General features: G+C 38.4%; 1 protein-coding gene across 2 annotated transcripts in view; it reads left to right on the top strand.

The window, feature by feature from the left end:
- Positions 1-18,906, top strand: part of CDH13 (cadherin 13) — a gene marked incomplete at its 3' end in the record, with an annotated part of 498,288 nt that extends 479,382 nt beyond the window's left edge. Inside the window, exons 13-14 of one of the 2 annotated variants that reach the window (XM_082489177.1) lie at positions 175-390; positions 16,173-18,906. In XM_082489177.1, coding sequence (XP_082345303.1) covers positions 175-390; positions 16,173-16,180 — 224 coding nt within the window. Of the gene's footprint in view, positions 1-174; positions 414-16,172 lie in introns of those variants that run through there. The other variant, XM_082489176.1, reaches the window with a different exon arrangement.
- Between the last annotated feature and the right edge of the window lie 1,625 nt (positions 18,907-20,531).

Here is a 20,531-nt window from a genome sequence, read left to right on the forward strand (position 1 = left end):
AAAGAATTTCTGTACTGCCTCTTCTTACCTGCAGTCCAATTCTTTAATCTCTTCTGTATTCTCATTTTCTTCTTAATTTCCATGAGTAACTGTAGCATATCTCATATTGTTTGCAGATTCCTCTTCTCTTCCAAACAACCGGTATTTGGCTAATTCTTACCTTATCCTTTGCAGATACTCATGCCCAGGTCATCCTGCTTCAAAACCTGAAAAAAGCCAATTACAACATCCCAATCTCAGTGACTGATTCTGGAAAACCACCTCTGACTAACACCACAGAACTGAAATTACAAGTGTGTTCCTGCAAGAAATCCAAAATGGACTGCAGTGCAACCGATGCCCTTCATATCAGCATGACCCTCATCCTTCTTTCACTCTTCAGCATATTTTGTAAGTCTTTTCCTGAACTGTAAGTAATGAAGTATTATTTAGTTGCTCATTTGTATGCTGCATAAGAAAACCTACCAAGGGAGGAGTTAAATTCATACGTTGATATCATAATGCAGTAAGTTTGGATTTATTTTTTTTCCTCAGGATGTGTAGCTGTAAGAAAGAGGGAGGGGAGGGCTTTTTCGTAGTCAAAAAATAGCAACAAATGCCTGGTTGTCAAATTAAGAAACAGAAGCAATAATTTTAAGAAGAATCAAAGAGAATTAGAGCTAGCATATGATAAACTAAGAAGTACCAGCTGTAGTGGCAGATTTGTGAGACACTTTCTTTCATCTCTCCCCACTTGAATTCAATTCAAAAACAGAAACAGGAGATTAAAGGTGTTCTTGCAACAATAGCTCTTCTGGGTCACCATGAAAATAAGTACTGTCTGCTTCAATCTATTCCTCTGTATAAAGTGCGCAAGCAACTGGAACATGAGGAACTTATTCAAGATTCTGGGCTTAGAGCCACCCAGAATTGATAATCAAATTGCAAGTCTGGGTGGGAGGGCAGAGAGAACTGATACATAGAGGAAGCTTCTGCTGCTTCTGAGAAAGCTTTCTAACAGAGACTTAAAAAATTCCCTATTTGAATTGGAAGGAGCAAAATAAAATCGCAGAATGACTGAAGAGTAGGAATTCAAAGCCATGGAATCCCAGCATCTAACCTGGCTTGTCCTGTGACAGATTCCAGCAAAGTTTGTGATGCACTATGATTTTGTGTTCCTTTTCTGTTAAAAGGAATAGCTGTATCCTGTAACTGTGATTCAAGGATCGTTACCACCATCTTATGTTAGTAAATTACACTGTATGGTGAATTAATACCTGAGACACGGCGAAAGGCCTTATATTCTTGATGAGGTAAAAGGTACCATGAGGCAGAGCTAGAGGTCAAGGCAGAGATAGTTTACACGTCTGAGGCTTGGTCTATGCCTGATTACACATCTTGTCAGTTTTTTCCTTGTAGTATATTACTTATCCTGAAAGGTTAGCATGAAGGTCATTGTGAGGGAATTAGAACTAGCTAATGTTTGTGATGCTCTGTGAAAATGAAAAGGACTATATAAATGCTAAGTGTAAATTCACGTTCTTTGTTCCAGTCAGTGGCATCTGAAGTATCTCCATTGGCCTCGGTTCAGTTATTCTGGGTTTAGTCTGCTGGAACCAAACACAGACTTCAGCTGTTAGAAGTAATATGTTAAAAATATTTGACAGTATGTGACGCTATCACATCAGTGATACAAATATGCAGCCCATTGATTCAAATGTATTCTTGTTACCACTTCATAAATGTTGCTGGTGCTATACTAGGCATGACTTTCAGCACAGAAATTACCTTCATACCTGACATGATTTGCACTTAAACTTTATTTACATTAATGCATCTGCTCAGAATATAATGAGGTAGAGAAAAGCTTTTTGCTTTTTAAAGTAATCGTGTTGCTTTTTCCTAGCCCCCGAAGAAGTCTGATCATTTTCCTTACGCTGAATTAGAAAAAGCAGTTCTAGGTTTTGGAAAGCTCTTCTTGATTTGCTCTTCTTGGCTACAGATCTCAACTGTGGGCAGAATATGGGCCCCTGGCATCTGAACGGTGTGTGGTGCTCTGAATGAGAGGGATTCCCTCTCCTGCAGTAAAAGGATAAATAGCGCTGAATAGTCTTTACACTGTGAAACAATACAGACGTGCCTAGAGCCTTTCTGCAGCCTTACATTCGTTCAGAGTACTGTAATAAGTATGGAGAGAGTTGCAATGTTAAACAAAGAGCAGAGTAAGATTACACACATAATGTGCCAGCAGTATGATGTTCCGGTCTGTTGTCTGAGCAATAAAACCAAAACAAAGGGAGACAGTGGGCGAGTTGAAAGGAATGGGAGGGGAAGATCTCCCTCTTGGGACAGAGGCTGTGTTATACACAGTTGTGAGTGAGAGCGTGAGTTCCACAAATGGACTTCAGCATGGAGAGACCTAATCTTTAACACAGGACAACATTTTTTTTCTTAAATTTGCTGCTATTCAGATGTGTGGTTTGGGTTCAGCCAGTGACACAGAACGAGGCTGGTGTTCCATGTCTGGTACGGTTACCTAATCATGCTTATGCAAAGCCAGCAAGCGTAAAAACTTTCGTAACCATTTTCCTCAGGTGTAAATGACTACATGGAGACATAAGAGAATGAGTCCAGGAGCCGGTTAAAATAATGTGGTTCTGTACTTGCACTTGTCTAAAATGTGCTGGTGTCACTGCTCTCAATTCATTTTCACACATAAGTTTTTTTATAACTGTGATTAGTTCCATTGCAATGTTTTGTATAGCCCAAATATTTATCAGAGTAATCAAAGATTACGGTGCCATAAAAACGAAGAGAACTTTAGTGCTTATTGAACAGATGAAATATCCCATTTCTAGTGGCAAGTTATGGGTTTAATTTTTGCAAAAGCCCTTACGTGGCTCACTTTCCTCCCAATGTTTATGTTTTATGAGGCTCTTGTTCCTAGGAGGTAAATCCTTCAGTCAAATGAACTTTGTTATTCATGCCAAAGTATTTCCTTTGTATTTGACATCTGGTGTGAGGATAGATAGCCCTGTGAAAGAGCCATTCATGGTAAAAATGCCCTGCATGAGTCTCCTCTCCATACAAAACATCTCGGTATTATCATTTAAACGGTGCAATTATTATCTATACTTAGAAGATGTGCCTCCTTTGTAAATCATGGAAGAAGTCATATGTGGTAGATTTCTGAAGTATCTGAGCATAGAACTGAAGAGCCTGATTAAAACTGTAATGCATGCAAAAAGCAGCAGTTCTGCCTATTCTGTAGCTGCCCTACTGTGTTCAGTATATTGAGGGATAATGGGATACAGACTGCAGAGTCGCCCAGAAGCCCTTGGAAAGGTAGATATACTTGGAACAAGAGAAATTTAGGAGTTCTTGTCAGCCAGAAATAGAAAATATAAGATGCCAGAGTATACGGGCAGATTGCTGGTTCTCCACAACAAAACAAGGTGTTTGGTGGAATTAAAAGGCATTGAATACAGTGTTGATTGAAAAAAGGAGCATCTTTGCACATTTTGTACTTAACCTAACTTACTACCACTGGGAATCGCTGAAGTCAAGCTGGAAAGGTGCATAGTGGGCAGGTAGAGGACTTTCCAAAGTTATAATAGTTAATGCTAATAAATATTTGAAAGAATATTAAGTCTTAACTGCTATTAATGCAGACACCATATTTAAGATGACATTTACTGTGGTGGCATCTTGTCCTCTGTCAGCTTTTCCTAGCCACTACTGGAGACAAGACAGGACCAAAATGCTCAGATATAATTTAGAATTTAGTTATTCAGATGGAGGAGAAAGAACAGATAAAAAATAAATCTGGATTCCTAGTCAGGAAGGGCTACTTGAGGAAGAAAAACAGTGGGAGAAAGAGAAATTGTGTTACGCAGCATGTCTGGTGCTGTGTCTGAGATTGTCCCTGTTGTCCCTTACTGCTGTATTGTCTCAGTCATCTTATGTTTTCAACTGACACTGCTAAAATAGCTCTGTTCAGAATGAATGCGACCAAATGGTGCGCTCCACAACACTAAAATTATAAACAAGTTCCCTGTGGAAGGCTCCTGAACATTTTTAGTAAGAGAGTATCTACAATATTCCATAAGGATGAGGGATTGGGAGAGAGGGAAAATATGTGCTGCTTATTGCAGCCTACAAATTGGTAGCTGATATTTCATTTAGGTGTTGGTTGAACAATAGCTAGAAGGGAGAACCAATATCCAAAAGGGATAATAGCAGTCCTTGAAAATTTTGCTGAAGTATCATCAGTTTCACAACAAATCATTGTATATATATGTTTAACAAACATTTAAAAGCAATCTCTTCTCAAGATATATTGAGGTCGGTAAAGCTGTTTTTTGTCCACTGGCAGTGACATGGCAGACTAAGTTTCCATAAGGAACTTGGTCAGAACAAGCCAAATCAAAAGCATACATAAAACAACTTTTGGGACTTAAGTTACATGCAGGTGACTGAGAAAACAAACCAAGCTAAAAAAGTAAAAGATCAAGATAAAACCAAATTCGTGTATATTGTCATAATGAACTCAACAACAAAAACTGCCCTAGGCCCTATGGGAAATTGAGAAAGAACTATTCTAGCTGGCAGGACTAGGCTTTATATCAATTACAAATTATTTATATTATTATTATTTAAAGGATTGTTTGAATTCTGGACTTCTGATTTGACAATAATTATTTCACTTAATTGCATAATCATAGAATGATAATTGCATTTCGTATTTCCTTTTATATTCTGCCAACATAAAAGACCAAGTTAGAATCAAATTAAGGGACTAGAATAAAAGCCAAAGGCACAGCAGTCATGTCCTGAACAAGTAGAATTCTGAGCAATTCCATTAGTAGCTCAGTCACACTAGCAATAATATTTTACTTTCATTTCCTTGTTAGAAAAAAAAAAATGGACTTTACACACTTCATCTTGAAATGAGAATTTGATATCTTAGCTGACGGTCAACCACTGATAAGAAACTTTTTTTTGTTAACCTAGCCAGTGGATGACAAAGTTGTAAGTTGACTTGAGCTGAAGTAAGTAAAGTGTTCCATTATTATGAACAGAAAGTAAGGTGAGAGGCTGGAGGGAAATACGGCTATGAAGAAATCACACAAGCTGGAAGTCTCTACATTCAAATTAATTTGTTAAACTGAGGGTGAAAGGCCTCAGGTGTGTTGAAAAACAGAGACTCAAACAGATGTCTGTACTGTGATTGCAAAGAAGCCTTAGAGATACCCTTAAATTAACTTCCTGTTAATTTCCATTAACTTTTCCTGTTTTAATGTTTCTCCCATCATGATGTTTTTCTGATTTGAGGAATGCATCTACAGGGTCAATAGACAAAATGTCTTTTTTTTTCCCCTTAAAAATTATGTGTTTGCATGTATATATATAGTATATATAATATATATATTAAACTGGTGGATTTTAACTTACCTAAACATAGACAGCCAGAGTTAAAACTGCAATGTTATTTTTCACCTAGTTCATTTTTCAAAGCAACAGAAGCATCTGTATCTCTTGCATATCCTGTTATTTGTGCAGGAAGCAGGAACATCAACTGTCTGAAGACTGAAGCAATGTGTTCCTGCATGGCATGAGACTAAGACCACTCATAGCAGGTTGCAAATGGAAGAGACCTTTACGGTCATTGCTCTTTCCATTACAAGTGCAGATTTGTTACCTGCAGATTCACAGTTTTCAGCCTTTATTGTGAGATACTTGGCTTAGTTTTAGACAATCATGTACTATATATTTTTTCAGGGCTCAACTACTATTTAGTTTTTACAGTAGGATTTTTGTTTTTCCCAAGAAAAAAAGAAACAGTTCATCCCTGGTCTGTGTAGTTCCAAAGAGGAAGCTTCAGAGGAACCATTCCCAATAGGTGAATTTGCTGAAAATAATACTTTTGTTTGTTTGTTTGTTTGTTTGCCTTTTAGGCTGTTTTAGCGTATTTTAATCTTCTATAGTAATTTTCTACTTTTCAGACCAGTGACATTTAAAAAAAAAAAAGTTTAATTAGCCAAACTAGAAAATTTTGCAAGATGAATTTTCCCATTTCTGAGAAGTAGAATATCTCTATATTGGCTAGAATTTCAAAAACTACCAAGATGGGGAGAGTGTTTTTGTGAAACATGGTTTGTTGGGGTGGGTTTTTGCACTATTTTAATTTAAAGTTACGTTCCTGCATTAGCAAACGCACCATGAGGGTACTTAAAGCAGCGGCTAAAGGATGCTACCCAAGTAATTGGAAATTGCTGACATTTAGTGAATTCCAGTGATATAAATCTCCCTTCCTAAAACCAATAATAACAGAAGCAATATCCACTATTACTTTAATACTTATCTTTGTTACAGATGCTTTTGTCCATATTAACATCATTAGTGTTACTGAGAAATTACGAGTGAATATAGGTGCTTTCTCAAATGTGTGTATGAGAAAAATACCATTATTAATTTTCTTAAAGACTTTGGTTGATCAGACTGTAGTAAGGAAAGGACGGTTTGGGGGTTAAGGGACTACATGCAAATTGGGAGAGTCTGTATTTGAATCTCACTTTAAACACAGACCTCTGTGTCTGGTCTACTGAATTCTCTGCAGGTGTACTCAGTCCTGCAATTTGTTGTGCAGTTGGCTTTGGGAGTCCACCTAAAGTTAATGGGGCTTGAAATGGCACAGAAGTCCATATGTATGTACATAATTGGAGACAGGATGTTTATATACCTAGTCATATAGACATGACAAATAGAAATACCCTCAAATTGTACATCAGTATATTTAAAACGTACTTAATGACATTTTATTGAGTCAATTAGGTGGGAAATGGCATTTTACGCACATTTTAAACCATCCAAACATGTTCCAGAAGTATAGACATGAAAAAATACGACAGTTTAGAAGATGCGTGTTTGGAATGCAGAGAGAAAAACGTTACTAGCAAATACAGCTCCTTCCATAAGAGCTGTAATATTGTTCCTGATGGTCATTCTGTAGACATGAAATGAACATTTCAAGAGATTGGTTTGATAGACCATTCAGTGTTGCGAATTCAAATGAACATTTTATGTTTGCATTTTCTCAACAGTTCTCAACAGTTACTGTTGATATATTTTGTATTTCTTTTCTGAACAACCTCTTAAGGTCACATAAATATATAACTTCAGATACTTATTGTCTGAGTTGTTCTGGAGCGGACTATGACTAAAAACTACAACTGAATAAACAATCAGTTCAAATATTTTTGCTGTCATTAATGGCCACTATACACCAGAGGATTTTTGTTTCTTTTAGCTGTCTCTGTCCTTGGATATTTCCTCACTCTATAACACCCAAACACCTCAAAATGTGCTCTCTGTGTGGACAGCCTGCTATTCAGCTTTGGGTGCGCTATGGGAGATTAAAGATGAACAGGGGAGATTTGCTGTGCCTAAAGGTTAGATGATGTTGCTTTTGCTTCTCTACTAGACAGCTGGTACTTACAAAAAGTCCTTTAAAATGCTATTAATGTTAGAGTATTTCAGTCTACATCTTAAAACCTTACTTTACCCCTACACTTAATTTGTATATGTCACTGGTTAGTACGTATGTAAGCTGTCATGCTTATGAGTTCTTCTTGAAAAATTCTGAAGTAGTCGGGTTGATACCAACATAGCCAAACCTGGCAATTTTCTAATTTGATTTCTCCTTTTCAATGGCTTCTAAGCATGCTTTCCTCTCATTTTTATTCTTACTTAATAAGAGGTTTTTTCAGATGATTCTTTTAGTATTTCAAGCTGGGGTTAGTCTATACCTACAGATCCGAATGTGTCTGGACTACTTATATTCATGTTCTACTTATTAAAAACTGATAGTAAACTAAGCTGTACAGCTGTGGAAGATGAGATCAGACCGCTTAAGCAGCGATCCATTGCTTTAGAGGGCTAGCTGGCTGTTACATTTGTTGCATTTCATTTTCAGCATAAATATGAAAAATTAGGAGACTTGTTCTGTGCTACTATTTCAAAACTGTACTTACTCGTTTCACTTGCTGAATATTTTCAACTGTTCAGCTAAATTTATCAGATTAGAGCATGAGAAAATAGGCTTCCAGACGGCAGGCAGTCACCACTGCAATTGTTTTGTTTTGAAAGAACTGGAAAAGAAAGGAAGCAGTTGTTTCCTATTGGCCAAATAAAGGTGACATTGCTTTGGCAAAGTATCCAGCTAAAATTCATATCAATTAAAAAATAATAATAATAATAATCTACGACATCTTAGATGCTTCACCCTAGAAGCTACCACCACCAGCAGCCCCAGTAAGGTACTTCATATCCCCAGCGAACAGGAATTTTATTGGAAGATGTTTTATTTGGTAAACGTAGCACTGCACTGGACCGGGTAGTCCGCGTTTCTGAATTTCTAAGCAAACATAGTGAGTCTTTGAGTCGATCTGAGGGTCTTTTCTCTCAGATGGTGCTGCTTATATGCACATACGTTTTGCACTTCGTAAGAACAGCCCATTACACAGTGAGTACGTGTAGGTACACGGCAAGGAAGAGGTGAAGCAGAAACAAGGACTCAACAGGGAGCAAGGCCCTTGCCAGAAGAGTAAGAGCACTTTGGCGTAAATCAGTGCTGTTTCAGGCCTGCCAGTGTAGTCTTGTAATAAATAAGTTAGCAGTGTGAGACACACGCTCGGAAATATCATCTGCTGGTGCCAGACAGCTACCCTTTGAAAATGACTCCAGCCTGAGCAACTTATCCCCCTGTGCAGGCTGATTAGTTTGGATTGGCGTGTTTCGCCACGGTCTTGCCAATTTTGGCCTGTTGTATAGCACATGCCGGCGTTTTAGCTCCTGAAGTTAAATATTGACATTGATATATATGAGCGCCTACTGGAGCTTTGAGTAGAATTATGAGGCACTCATTTCACAAACACAGTACTAACGCATACTGTGTTTTTCCTGTCATTAAGAACTTGGAAATCATTTCCTCATACAAATGGGAAACAAATTATATATGATGTTATAAAGTGCAAATTTTCAGGATAATCTCATTTACTTCTCTCTTCCTTATAAACTTTTCCACAATGTATTACTGCTCAGTGAGATCACTAATTTGCTCTAGTCACAAGCATACCTACTGCTATTCCTGATACTATAACCAAATTTCTTAACTGTGGGAACAAGGAGACATGATATCTGTCTGAGGATAGTTGTTTCGGTCTTTCAAATTCAGAGAGATTTGGGATGAAAAGCTTCCCTTCTTTTTTTGAGAACACGGTACCAGGGCAGTCAAAACCCAATGACCACTGAATTTTGGCATTTGCAGCAAAGCAAGTGACAGGGTCACAGAAGAGCATAGCTATTATATGATTATTTTACACAAAAGTGCAAAATACTGTAATTTATAGGCATATGGTACAAACACTGTGACACTTTTGTTGTTGAAAGCTACCTATGACAAATCAACCAGTGATGTACATGAAAACCATTTATGTTTTTCTAAGTTCTCTGTGAAGTCTAAACTAATCACTGTGTATCTAATTAATGTCCTTTTATAGATGGTAAATCCAGGAAAGAAGTACCTGGATGTTGATTAGCTGCCTAATCAGAAACATGGTTCCGATCTCTTCTACAATTTTCGCATTACCTCTTTAACATTACTGAGGTTTCAACGAAGTCCATGATGCAATGTAGACTTTTAATTATGTAAAGATTAATGTAATATTTCTGATGAGAGGGTAATTGAAGGAAATCTGAAAGAAATGGAGCATGCATGAATTGAAGTCCAAACTCCAGCTGTGTTAACTCTCTTCTCTATGTTAAATGGGAATTAGAGGATGAATGCATCTTGGGTAAAGTTCATTCCTGTACAGAGGGTCAGCATGAAACTTAAATGCCTTTAATTTTTATGAGGTTTTAACTGCTATGTAGGAAGCGTAGTCTGTGTAATGGGGGCGAGCTTGGTCTCAGAAGGAACGCATCTTTCAAAGGCTTTGAATTACTTAGTTTAGACCTGTTTCTTTTAAATAAGCAGGGAATTGAATCACTAATATCTCAATACATTCAGAGAAAGCTAAGGCTGCAAAAGGGAAAGCCAGAGTGCCCAGGAAATGCCAAAGTGTTTTCTGAAATAGGAAGAAGTTGTTTTGCAAACAAGATTATTTATTGGCTGATTAGCAGAGTTCTGCTGGAATATGAGCTCTTGGCAACCTGAAATATAGTGAATGAGGTTGCATGGTACCAGTTGCCTTTTGCCTAGGGTCGAGAATTATGAAATCTGTCTTAAAGAGTTATGTGCATTTTTTCTCCATTTTCTTCTATCATGTGGATCAGCATAAGGAACAAACCTTAAATTAGCCCAGTGTGAAATAGACAGTTAGCTATAGTCATTGAAGAAGTCACTATTCTAAACACTTAGTCTGTATTAGGTGGCTCGCTCCTTTTCTGAACAAATTCAGCATCCAAAACCCCATGAACAGATGACAATTCAGATCTGTCCTGTGGAGTTTGCCGTCATCATCAACTCTTTGATCGTCCAAATACAGTCAACATCAATAGACTTCAGTGGGAGTAGAAAGGGGGGTTTACTCCATTTAAGTTTCTACGTTGTGAATCTCCCTACCCTAAACTGCACACTTAGACCTGTATTCCTGTAGCATTATTACATTCCATACTATTAGTACATGAGATCCAGATAAACATGTACAATGTTTGTCAGTTTTCTCGACCAGTAAAAGCAAACATCATTTTCCAACGCCAAAGTACTGATGCCAACAGACACTGTCCGTTTAGGATAATGAGCTGTGCTTTCTTACCTGAGACCCATTAACCATAATAGTAATAATTCAGACAGCAAGCACATAAAAATAATCCTTCCTGTTTCACGGTTATCTCAGTATTTGACTGTTATCTTAGAAGGAACACGGCTGATTGTGTCTCTCGAGTGTCTAAGAGGTAGAGCAGAGAATTGTGAGATAAAAATTGTGAAGATCACATTAGAGACTTCAGTGAGAGAGTGACAGTGATTTCTGGGGAAAGAAGTTATCCATAGCTATGCTGGCTTTATGCTGCTTGTGCATTCCCCGGGTACCTTAAGGGAAAGGTGGGGGGTGACCACATAAGAACAACGATGCACGCACTGCCTTTGTGGCTTTCATGCCTGCAGCCGTATGCCACAAATTACTTCTTGTAAGTCAACGGAAATCACAACAGAAAGCAACACATGGCATATAATAATTCTTGAGTGCTGAGACCAGCTATGGAGACAGTGTTGTTCTTAATAGCCAATACAAAGAAAACAAAATAATTACTAGGCATAATCATTAGTGTACAGATCTAAACCTGCCAGGCACAGGCTTACCAGGGCACTAAGTTCCTAAAAGAGATAGTTAGCAGGGATTAACAATGTGCTCCCTGTACACGTTATTTGCATATTTTATGCTCGCAGTATTCCTTAAGTACTAATATCTTTTATGTGCTATTGCACACTGCAAACTTTAAATCATACATGATATAAAATACATAAGAATGTGTCCAAAAAAGCCCCCAAAAGACACCACATCAACACAACCCCATTGAAGTCAGTGGATAAACACTGCAAGGCAGTAGTGTTTAGCTTAGCTGTTTAGAGATGGGACTCGAATAAGAAGTAGACCCTAATAATTTGGCAGTGTGTGTGCATTTCTGGAACTTTCATTTTGTCCTTTCTTTGAGAATAAAGAAAAAAAAAAAAAAAAAGAAAAAAGAAACCAAAACAACCAAACAAGAAAACTACCATTCTTATACAGAAAACAATAATGAACATTGGAAATCCAGTTGGGACAACAGAGAGATTTTAAATATGGGCCAGATGCTTATCGGATCCCCAGAGAATTTATAATAGAGCAGTTCTGTTGATTTCAGTAGATCTGCTTACATTCATCACTGAGTTTTCTGCACAATGCTTTGATTGTTCTTGATTTCTGTAGATTTTGTATCAAGGGAGTTACTGGCCAGACCGCTTGTCCAATAACACCTTATATGACTATATCAGAATATTTTTAGAAAGTAAATTTGTAACTGATAAACTTTGTTATTAAACACATAAACTAAAAGTTAGACTAACTTCTCTATTGGATATAAACAATTTTGTATCAACTTTGTGCGCAATAGAAAGAAGGAAGACAGCTTTAATCTCAAGTCTTCTTACTGGAACTACCAAAGATTATTATCTACTGAAACTTTACAGCCACAAGTTTGAATGTTGAATCTGATTTTAAAAGGCAAAACCTATTCCTTTACAAAAAGGTCAAGTCATCATTAATGAGCAGAGGGGTATATTATATCCTTCCAAACAATGTTTGGAATAAGATAATTCTCAACACAACATCAGTTCAGGCTGGTGAAAGGGCAGAGCTGAATTCGTAGTAATCTTGGCACCCTGTGCCAATGCCAGGGCTGTTGTAGAGGTGTCAGCAAAAGCAGACGTTAAGGAGACAGCACTTTACGGATGCTTGCAGGGAGCCACTCCTATTCCATGGGAAAGCCTGGGAAAAAGCCCAAACGGGTTTCTTTGAAAACATGTCAGTGAAAGCTGCCATCGTGGACTGTGAATGAGAGGAAAAACAGGTCATGTAGGGATAATCCAGGAAAATATGTGCAGTAGGGAAGAGGCCATGAAGGAGTCAGAGTAACGGAGGTTCTGTCAAAGTGGCAGACTAGGAAAAGGCTCTGTACGGCAAAAGACTGGCAGGACATGAGCACAGTAGCTTGAATTTGTCAAGGGCTGTGAAAAGATGTTGCAAAACTGCTAATGGAGGAGAGCCTGGGTAGGAGATTTAGCTGTTTGAATGGCTAGAAAAAGCCCTTTGGGATCTTTGTGAAAAAGAATCTTCTAGATTAAGACATAACCTAAATTATACAGACCTAGAAAGGAGATTCCATGACAAAAACCTTCTTCAGTTTGTTTCTCTTTTTAAGCTTGAACAGGAGGCAGGATGATAGTGTTGTCCTGAGCAATCAAACTAGAAGGGAGTGCTTTAGGGGAAAGATTTAAGAGCTCAGTTTTAGCTGTGCAGAGCTGTCAGCTAAACATCGAAAAGGTATCAGAGCTAGAGGTCGACATTTTAGTCTAAATGAAAAAGCAGGTAAAGAGAGTAAGATCTCTGAACTGTCAGCACTGCAGTGATTGCTGAATGTGTATGAACAGTGTCACAGACAAGGGGAAGAAATTAAAGTGGGGGGAAAAAAGGTTTCCTCAGAAACCTGGGTTGGAGGGAATGAGACAGAAGGACATGCTGGAAAAGTGACTAGAGAAATCATAGTGAAGTGACAGGAGGAGATAGCCACAGGAGCCAAGGGAACATCATATTTCCAGGCATGTGATTAAATGGGTGGAAGGTCAGAAAGGATAAAGTTGAGAAGCAATTCCCATAGAAAGTAAGTCAGGCAGGGACTGTAGAGGTTGGAAATGAAAGGGAGAAGAGCTGGGGTGGAGCTTGAAGAGGCACGTTGGGGTAACAGGGAGAATCAAAAGCACACTTATATTGTGAGAGAGAAGGTAGCGTTCAATAGATAAACTAACACAGGAAAAAGCATATTCCTAATTAAAGCTGAGCTAACTATTTTTAATACATAGTTTACTCAGAAAAGCCAAGGTGTATGATAAGGTAGTTACATTCATTATATCTGTCAATATGATGTAAAATATACAAGCTTTTCTTCAGGTCTGCACATCAATCAACATATATTGCCCTTTATTTACAAGCTGTTGGGTGAAGCAGTCACTAGCTGCTTGAATTTGTGTGATATTTATAAATTTTGTGCTGACAGATTCCTCTGGTGAAGTTTCAGATCGTACAGAAATTCAGTGCTACAGCTGTTCTTCATTCATCATACACAAGTGCCTGTCCTTAACAGGAAGACCTACAGGGCTCTCCTAAAGATTCAGAGTAGCTTTGCCAGTAGTGTTATTTCCTTTGAGTCAGGATCGAACAAATGCCCTTTAATGATACTAAGCATCACTGGGGTCTGGAAATGCTATTTTTCATATGGTCTGTGAGATCATAGTCCTGAACTCTTGCTTTTCATTATCCCAAGAGATCAAGTTGTTTATGAGAATTTAGTCCTAGCTGGAATCCCCAGTCCAAAAATATCCTAACTTTGGCAGTCATGATCACAAATTTCCTATGTGTAAGTCTGGATCATCATTTTGTGGCCAGACCTTTTCTTTAAACAACGTGCTAAAATTCCAGATGCCAAGCAATTCCAGATTTTATCTTATTTGGAAATCTCAGTGATAATTCTCACTTCAGTGAGTCCCATCCATCAGTCCCTCTACGGATTCCTACACTTGCTTAATGTGCTTTACTTACCTTTGTTTAGCAGAACTGAGGTGGTGCTGCAGGGGAAAGGAGAGGCGGCTGCGTGCTATGCGGGTGCCTGCCTTGCTGCACAGCCCATCTGGACAGGCCTCTAGCTGGAAGCATATAGTATGGAAGTCAATTCAAATAATACCAAGATAATACCAAGAAACAAACAGATAAAACTAAATACCCTTCTCAATAATTATATTTAACTTGATTTGCCCCAAAAGAAAAGCAGATAATTAAAAGCCAGCATCTAATAATGACCATTACGTTACCGTTTATGGTTCGTGTGTCTGTGGTTGGGACAAAACTATTGATATTGCATCGTTTAAATGTACAAGTGCAATATATATTAGACAAACATTTCCTGAGTGCTTGTGAGTTTTGATGTGTGTGTTTGTCTTGCATTTTTGTGTTTCGATACAGCAGTTGTCTCCTCCCAGGGCAGAGCATGACCCCTTCAATGCACTGTGGTGGTTTAACCCCAGTAGGCAGCTGCTCACTCCCCAGCAGGGTAGGGAAGAGAAGCAGAAGGGGGAAAGCGAAAAAACTCGTGGGTTGAGATAAAGACAGTTTAACAGGCAAAGCAAAAGCTGCACGCACAAGCAGAATAACGAATTCATTCACAGCTTCCCATCAGCAGGCGGATGTTCGGCCGTCTCCAGGAAAGCAGGGCTCCATCACACACAGTGGTTACTTGGGCAGACAAATGCCATAACTCCAAATGTCCTCCTGCTTCCTCCTTTCCCCCAGCTTTTATTACTGAGCGTGATGTCATTTGGTGTGGACCATCGCTTTGGTCAGGTGGGGTCAGCTGACCCAGCTGTGTCCCCTCCCAGTTTCTTGTGCCCCCCCAGCCTACACCCTGGTGGGGCAGCAGGAGAAACAGGAAACCTTGACACGGTGCTGTGCAAGCACTATTCAGCAATAAATAAAACATTGGTGTGTTATCAATGCTGTTTTGGTCACAAATCTAAAACAAAGCACCATATGAGCTGCTATGAAGAAAATTTACTCCATCCCAGCCAAAACCAGTACAACCCGTAAACTAACACTGTGAAGTCAGAAGTTGTATTTGCTTGACAGCAGCCAGCTGAAATTTATCTACGTGTTTTGCTAATATTATTCTTATGTGTTTTATTGTGAAGCGAATATTTGCAATTTACTAGTGTCCGAGTGAAATTGGAGGAAAGTGACTATTAGCTACAGCTAATGTTACATTTGCTCCTGGTCTCTGTTTTTCTGAATCTCTTTACTACCTTTGCATTATCAGAGTGCCCCTCTAAAATAGGTAAAAGCATTCAAGTTTGTCACCCTCCCTTTATTTAAAAAAAAAAGTGTGACAGTCCACATAAGATTTATATTTCTGTAGCAACATTAATATGATATGCCAGCTCTCTTAGTCCCTGGTTTATGCACGAACTATAAGGCACTATAAATGTGTTATTTTTTAGGAGATATTGTTTGTTTGCTCTTTGCTTGTCAGTGTGCGTGCACACAAGGGAGTGACTCACTGGCATTTCCCTTGCACGCTTGCACTTACATGATCCAGGTGTCAAATCGGGAGAATTGGGTCCTGGGTCGAGATTTACGCTCAGACCTCCGCATTGCATCTTCCCAAATTGCCCTGCAAGGGTCTCTGAATGCCCCAGGTGACATTTTGGGGTTTCCTTTTGGAGATTTCTGTTTTCACGAATAATTGCTTCTGAACCTGGATAATTTATATTTCATTGCTGATAACTGTGTATGTACCCAATCAGTAATTTTATTGCGGGGAAAAAAACAAAAAGTGAAAAGACACTGTGATCTGCGTAGTAATAATCACACACATTTTCCATCATTTAGGTCTGTAAGAACTCCTGACATTTGAAGCTGTCCTACCGAGTTGCCATGGCAACGAGAAAAAAGAAAACGTCAGATCTGAAGATTGCAGTTTACAGTTACTGTTCTTCACTACCAGGCCTCAGTTGCTCCAGATTCAGTTTAATTTGCAACCTCACTTAATCTGTCCGACTATACATTGGTGTTTGACAGCCTCTACCCTAACTTCCATTTGGTATGGATTCCTCTTGCAAGACGCAAGGTTTATGCGAATTTTCTCTGAATGTTAAAAGACCATGACATCTAAACTGGACCTTGGGGGAGCAGAAAACAGATTGACTCCATTTTTTTCTATCTGTTGACTTGTTGCTATTCAACTGTTCAGAAAATATTTTGTCTGTGGGTTAGTATTTGTATATGTATGAGTGTATGTATATATATATATTTATATAGAGAGAAGAGTTCTACCACAGGTTTAGCTTTTATAAGATATTCATCTGGAGTGTGCAAGGGACAAAGCAGAGTAATGCAGCCACAGATGAATTGGAACTATTCTGCCACGGCTAAACCTACTGTATTTGCTGTTTATAGTGTGGCCAGAAGGAGAGAGCCTATTGCGATCACACCGCCACTACAGCCACTTTGTTGACCCCGAGTAAAGCAGGCCCAGGGCTCTGCGGTGTCACTTCTTGTACCTCACGTTCAGCAAACAAGAAATGCAAGTCCCCCTGGCTTGTTTCTGATCGGAACTGTTTTCCTTATGCCCCAGATGGAATTTACGATCCCGCAGGAGCACAGTGCTTCGCTCCCCATTTCAGTGGGAGCAGCGCTGGGAGGTTCTGCGCAGCTCTGATTTGTGAGGAAGCGGGAAGCAGCTGCGACCGGCACTCTGTGAGTCACGATTTACAGCAATGGGAGTGCTGGACCTGCTTTTAAAGGGGCTAAAGTCAGCTTCCTTTATGTTCCTGCAGGTAATTATTTGCCGGGGCAGTTGACAAAATTTAAATCTCTTGTCAGCTCTGCAGACGCGGTTAAGTAGGTAGATGTCTGCAAATGAGAAGCTGATTAGAACAGCAAAAGCAAAGTATTTCTCAGAAGCGCTGGTCTCTCTCTCAGCCTCCGTGCAGCTGTCAGTACATACCTAAGCGCAAGGAGGAAGACAGATGCCCCATTCTATAAATATATTCACACACACATATAAATAGTCTTGAATATATATATACATACATACACATGTACACACAGTTTCCAGTTAAGAGTAACAAGAGCATTTCTTTGTGTGTGTAAACTTACCACACTTGTTTGCAGACATGGGAAAAAAGGGTGTTCGTTATATATGAATATAAATCCTTTTTTATTCTGTGAGCATGTAAGGTTAAAAAAAAACTCCTTCTAACTGTATCAAGATGATCATCTTGTTAATAAATTGTAAATGATCCATCAAAGCTCACACCAAATTTTTATAAAATTAACACAAAAAGTATACTAGTGACAGACTGTGGCTTTTATTAGAGCTTGCCAGTAACTAGGGTAAGGTAAGTGTCTTAGAATATTTTAATAAACTTGCTTATTTAAAGTTTAAACAAGAAAGCTTCCTTATGCAATAGAACTTTGCAGCTGCATTCTTTAGTTAGCATTTTTACAGTACTTATGAGTCATACTGTATGTTGTCTTTACTACAGTGAGATTATGAGCATATCTTCCACACCACGTATATGTTTCAATAGTAAAGCTTTTTGGAAGCATTAAAAAGTCCAAACTTATATTTAGTTTTCCATAATGCTACACTAGATATTAAATGTGTGTTGGTGGTTAAAAATTGCTGTACAATAGCTTTTCTCTGACTTCCTGTATTGTACCAAATATGAAACAGGTCTGTTTTTTTTTTTTTTTTAATCAAAAGGAGTAATAACAACAGCGACAGAGGAAAAATTAGTTTGTGTTGTGAACTTTCCTACCATTGTAGATTTCTTGGTAAGATACAAGCTGCCTTCAGACAGGAACCTATTTTTCTCTTCCAGCTTAACTCCTGCAGTCCTGACCAAGTAGAATCTCCCACTGACCTGGTTTCTCTCGCAGCACACTCGAGGTGTTTCAGTTACCAAAGTGGGACTTGGAGGTTCGTGGGAGTTTCTGTTGAGCCAGGGCTTCAGGAGTGGGCTGTTAGGCAGCTGGAGGCATTTCAGCGGGAAAGTGCCTGATCTCAAACATTAACATGGGCATGCTTCTAGTTCTTTTTCTCTGCCCATGCCTGTAATAAGCATATGCTGCTGTTTTATCATCAATAATTGTGTCTTAAAAAAATATATAGTTTTCAGACAAATTTTTCAAAAGGAAAAAAAACTCAACAAATGCATAACACCACTGGATTTTCAACATGTATACTTAATGAATGCATCCAAATGCACCCAAAAATAAAACGCACCCTATGCTTTGATCTACAATACCTCTATCTTGAATAAAAGACATTGTAATATCCTCCCCCCAAATACTCTTTCTCTACTTGTTCTCATCCTCTCTCTGTCCAGCAAAAGCCACCTCTGGAAAGAACCCACTGACATTAGTCAATTTCTATCAAGTACCAAATAAAACTACCCTTCTCTCATTCAAACCAAGGCTCACATAGCATCTGGTGGATCATTCCAAGGGCACCCAAAATGAGGAACAAAAAAAGCCTCTTCTGTCTGGACCTACACTAACAATGGGAAGACTCTTTCTACCACTTTGTGCCCGAAGACAAGAGATCTTTCCTCTTGGATAATGCTGCAATCTTTTGACATGTAGAGAGGTCAGTATCATGGCTGAAACTCTGAATCAAGATGTGTCAAAGCCTTCATTTACCATTATCGCTTTACTTCTGCACCTCGATTAAAGCCCCCCAGCCTTTACTGTATGTCTCTAGGCTTCAGATGGAGCTAATCACTGGACTACCGAAGCATACAAAGAGAAGGTGAAGCTGCCATGTTAATGATTCTCCCTCTCTGTACCTGAGAACAAACCCCATTTAACAAGAGATTGTGGCACTTTCTGTAGCATTATACAAGTAAGGAACAGTATTAGAATCTGAGTTTTCCTACCTGAATAACATTGTCAGCTCTGGCTCAAAAAATGATGCCCATTTCCTGACATAAAGGAGCAACAATAATTTATTAGTAAAGAAGTTAAAAAATTGGTTGTCATTTTTTTATAGTTAATTATGTTTAACATTTGTTCAGCCAAGCTTGCTGTTTTTATAACATAGCACTTATTTCTACATAGCTATTTTGGTCACTACGACAGTTATTTCAGTCTGTTTGTAGACATATAGTGCTGTCTAGAGTCAAAAAGGCAGTGAACTTGTCGATTTTCATTTTGTAACATGCACAGAACTTGTGCAAAAAAATCATTTCAATTGAATAGAGTATCTGCTGTTAAAACACAAATTGGGTATAACAATCAGTGAGCGGAGTTTATTAGCAAGACAAAGGTCTCATTTGTGGTGTACTTCCTAATTGAACCCTTGTCTGTACACCTCGTGTGTGCTTTTGCAATATGCCTATGTGCATTTATTAATGTACATTTTGTTCAGTAACTGTAGGTCTGAAGATTAAAACAAAGGGAAATGAGCTGAACTTCCTACTGGGTATCAATGAAAATTAGGTAGGAGTGCAACACTGGCTAATACACTTTCTGAGCCCTGTTCTCATCACGTTTACACTGGTATAAATCAAAGAGCAATGCCATTAGTAGAATTGTTTGAGATACAGTTAATCATATTTAGATGAAATTTTTCATCTAAAGCTCCCCACATATTGCTTTTACTGGTCTGCTGTGAACAGTAAAGCAGCAATATTTGTCACAGGATCGTTGAGTGCTTATATATCATCAAAAGTCTGTCTTTTGCGACATACAGAGAAACCTACAGCTTCGATGCTTCCCACAGATGAGTGGCTCTAAGGCACCCAGCATCATTTGGTTTAGCCTTTATTTGAAATGGCTCTGGCCTGTAGTCAAAGAATTTGTCCCGGTCTCTTGCGTAGTCACTTAAGTTAGAGATCACTATAATACAAGCCTCATTTATTAAATTATGGAGTTACAATCAGTTTGTATGGCCCTAGCTTAAATGTTTTATCACTACAAAAAGAAAGATATGCTATATTAACAACTTTTACATCACTGGTCTTTTCCTTTGCAAAGACCTCCTGTCTGAAATACTGAGAGCGCTGCCAATCTTCTCAATTGCTACTAATACACTCAGCCACTTGAAACATAGCGGAATTTTGTACACAAATAATTTTACATCACTGTTTGTCTAAAGGCTAAATTTCTTTCTGAATGGATTTAATAATGTCTTATTTAATTAAAAAAAAAGAAACAAATCACAAGATAAATTAAAGTCACATC

The sequence above is a fragment of the Vanellus vanellus genome (genome assembly GCF_965231255.1).
Source record: "Vanellus vanellus genome assembly, chromosome: 12".
NCBI lineage: Eukaryota > Metazoa > Chordata > Aves > Charadriiformes > Charadriidae > Vanellus > Vanellus vanellus.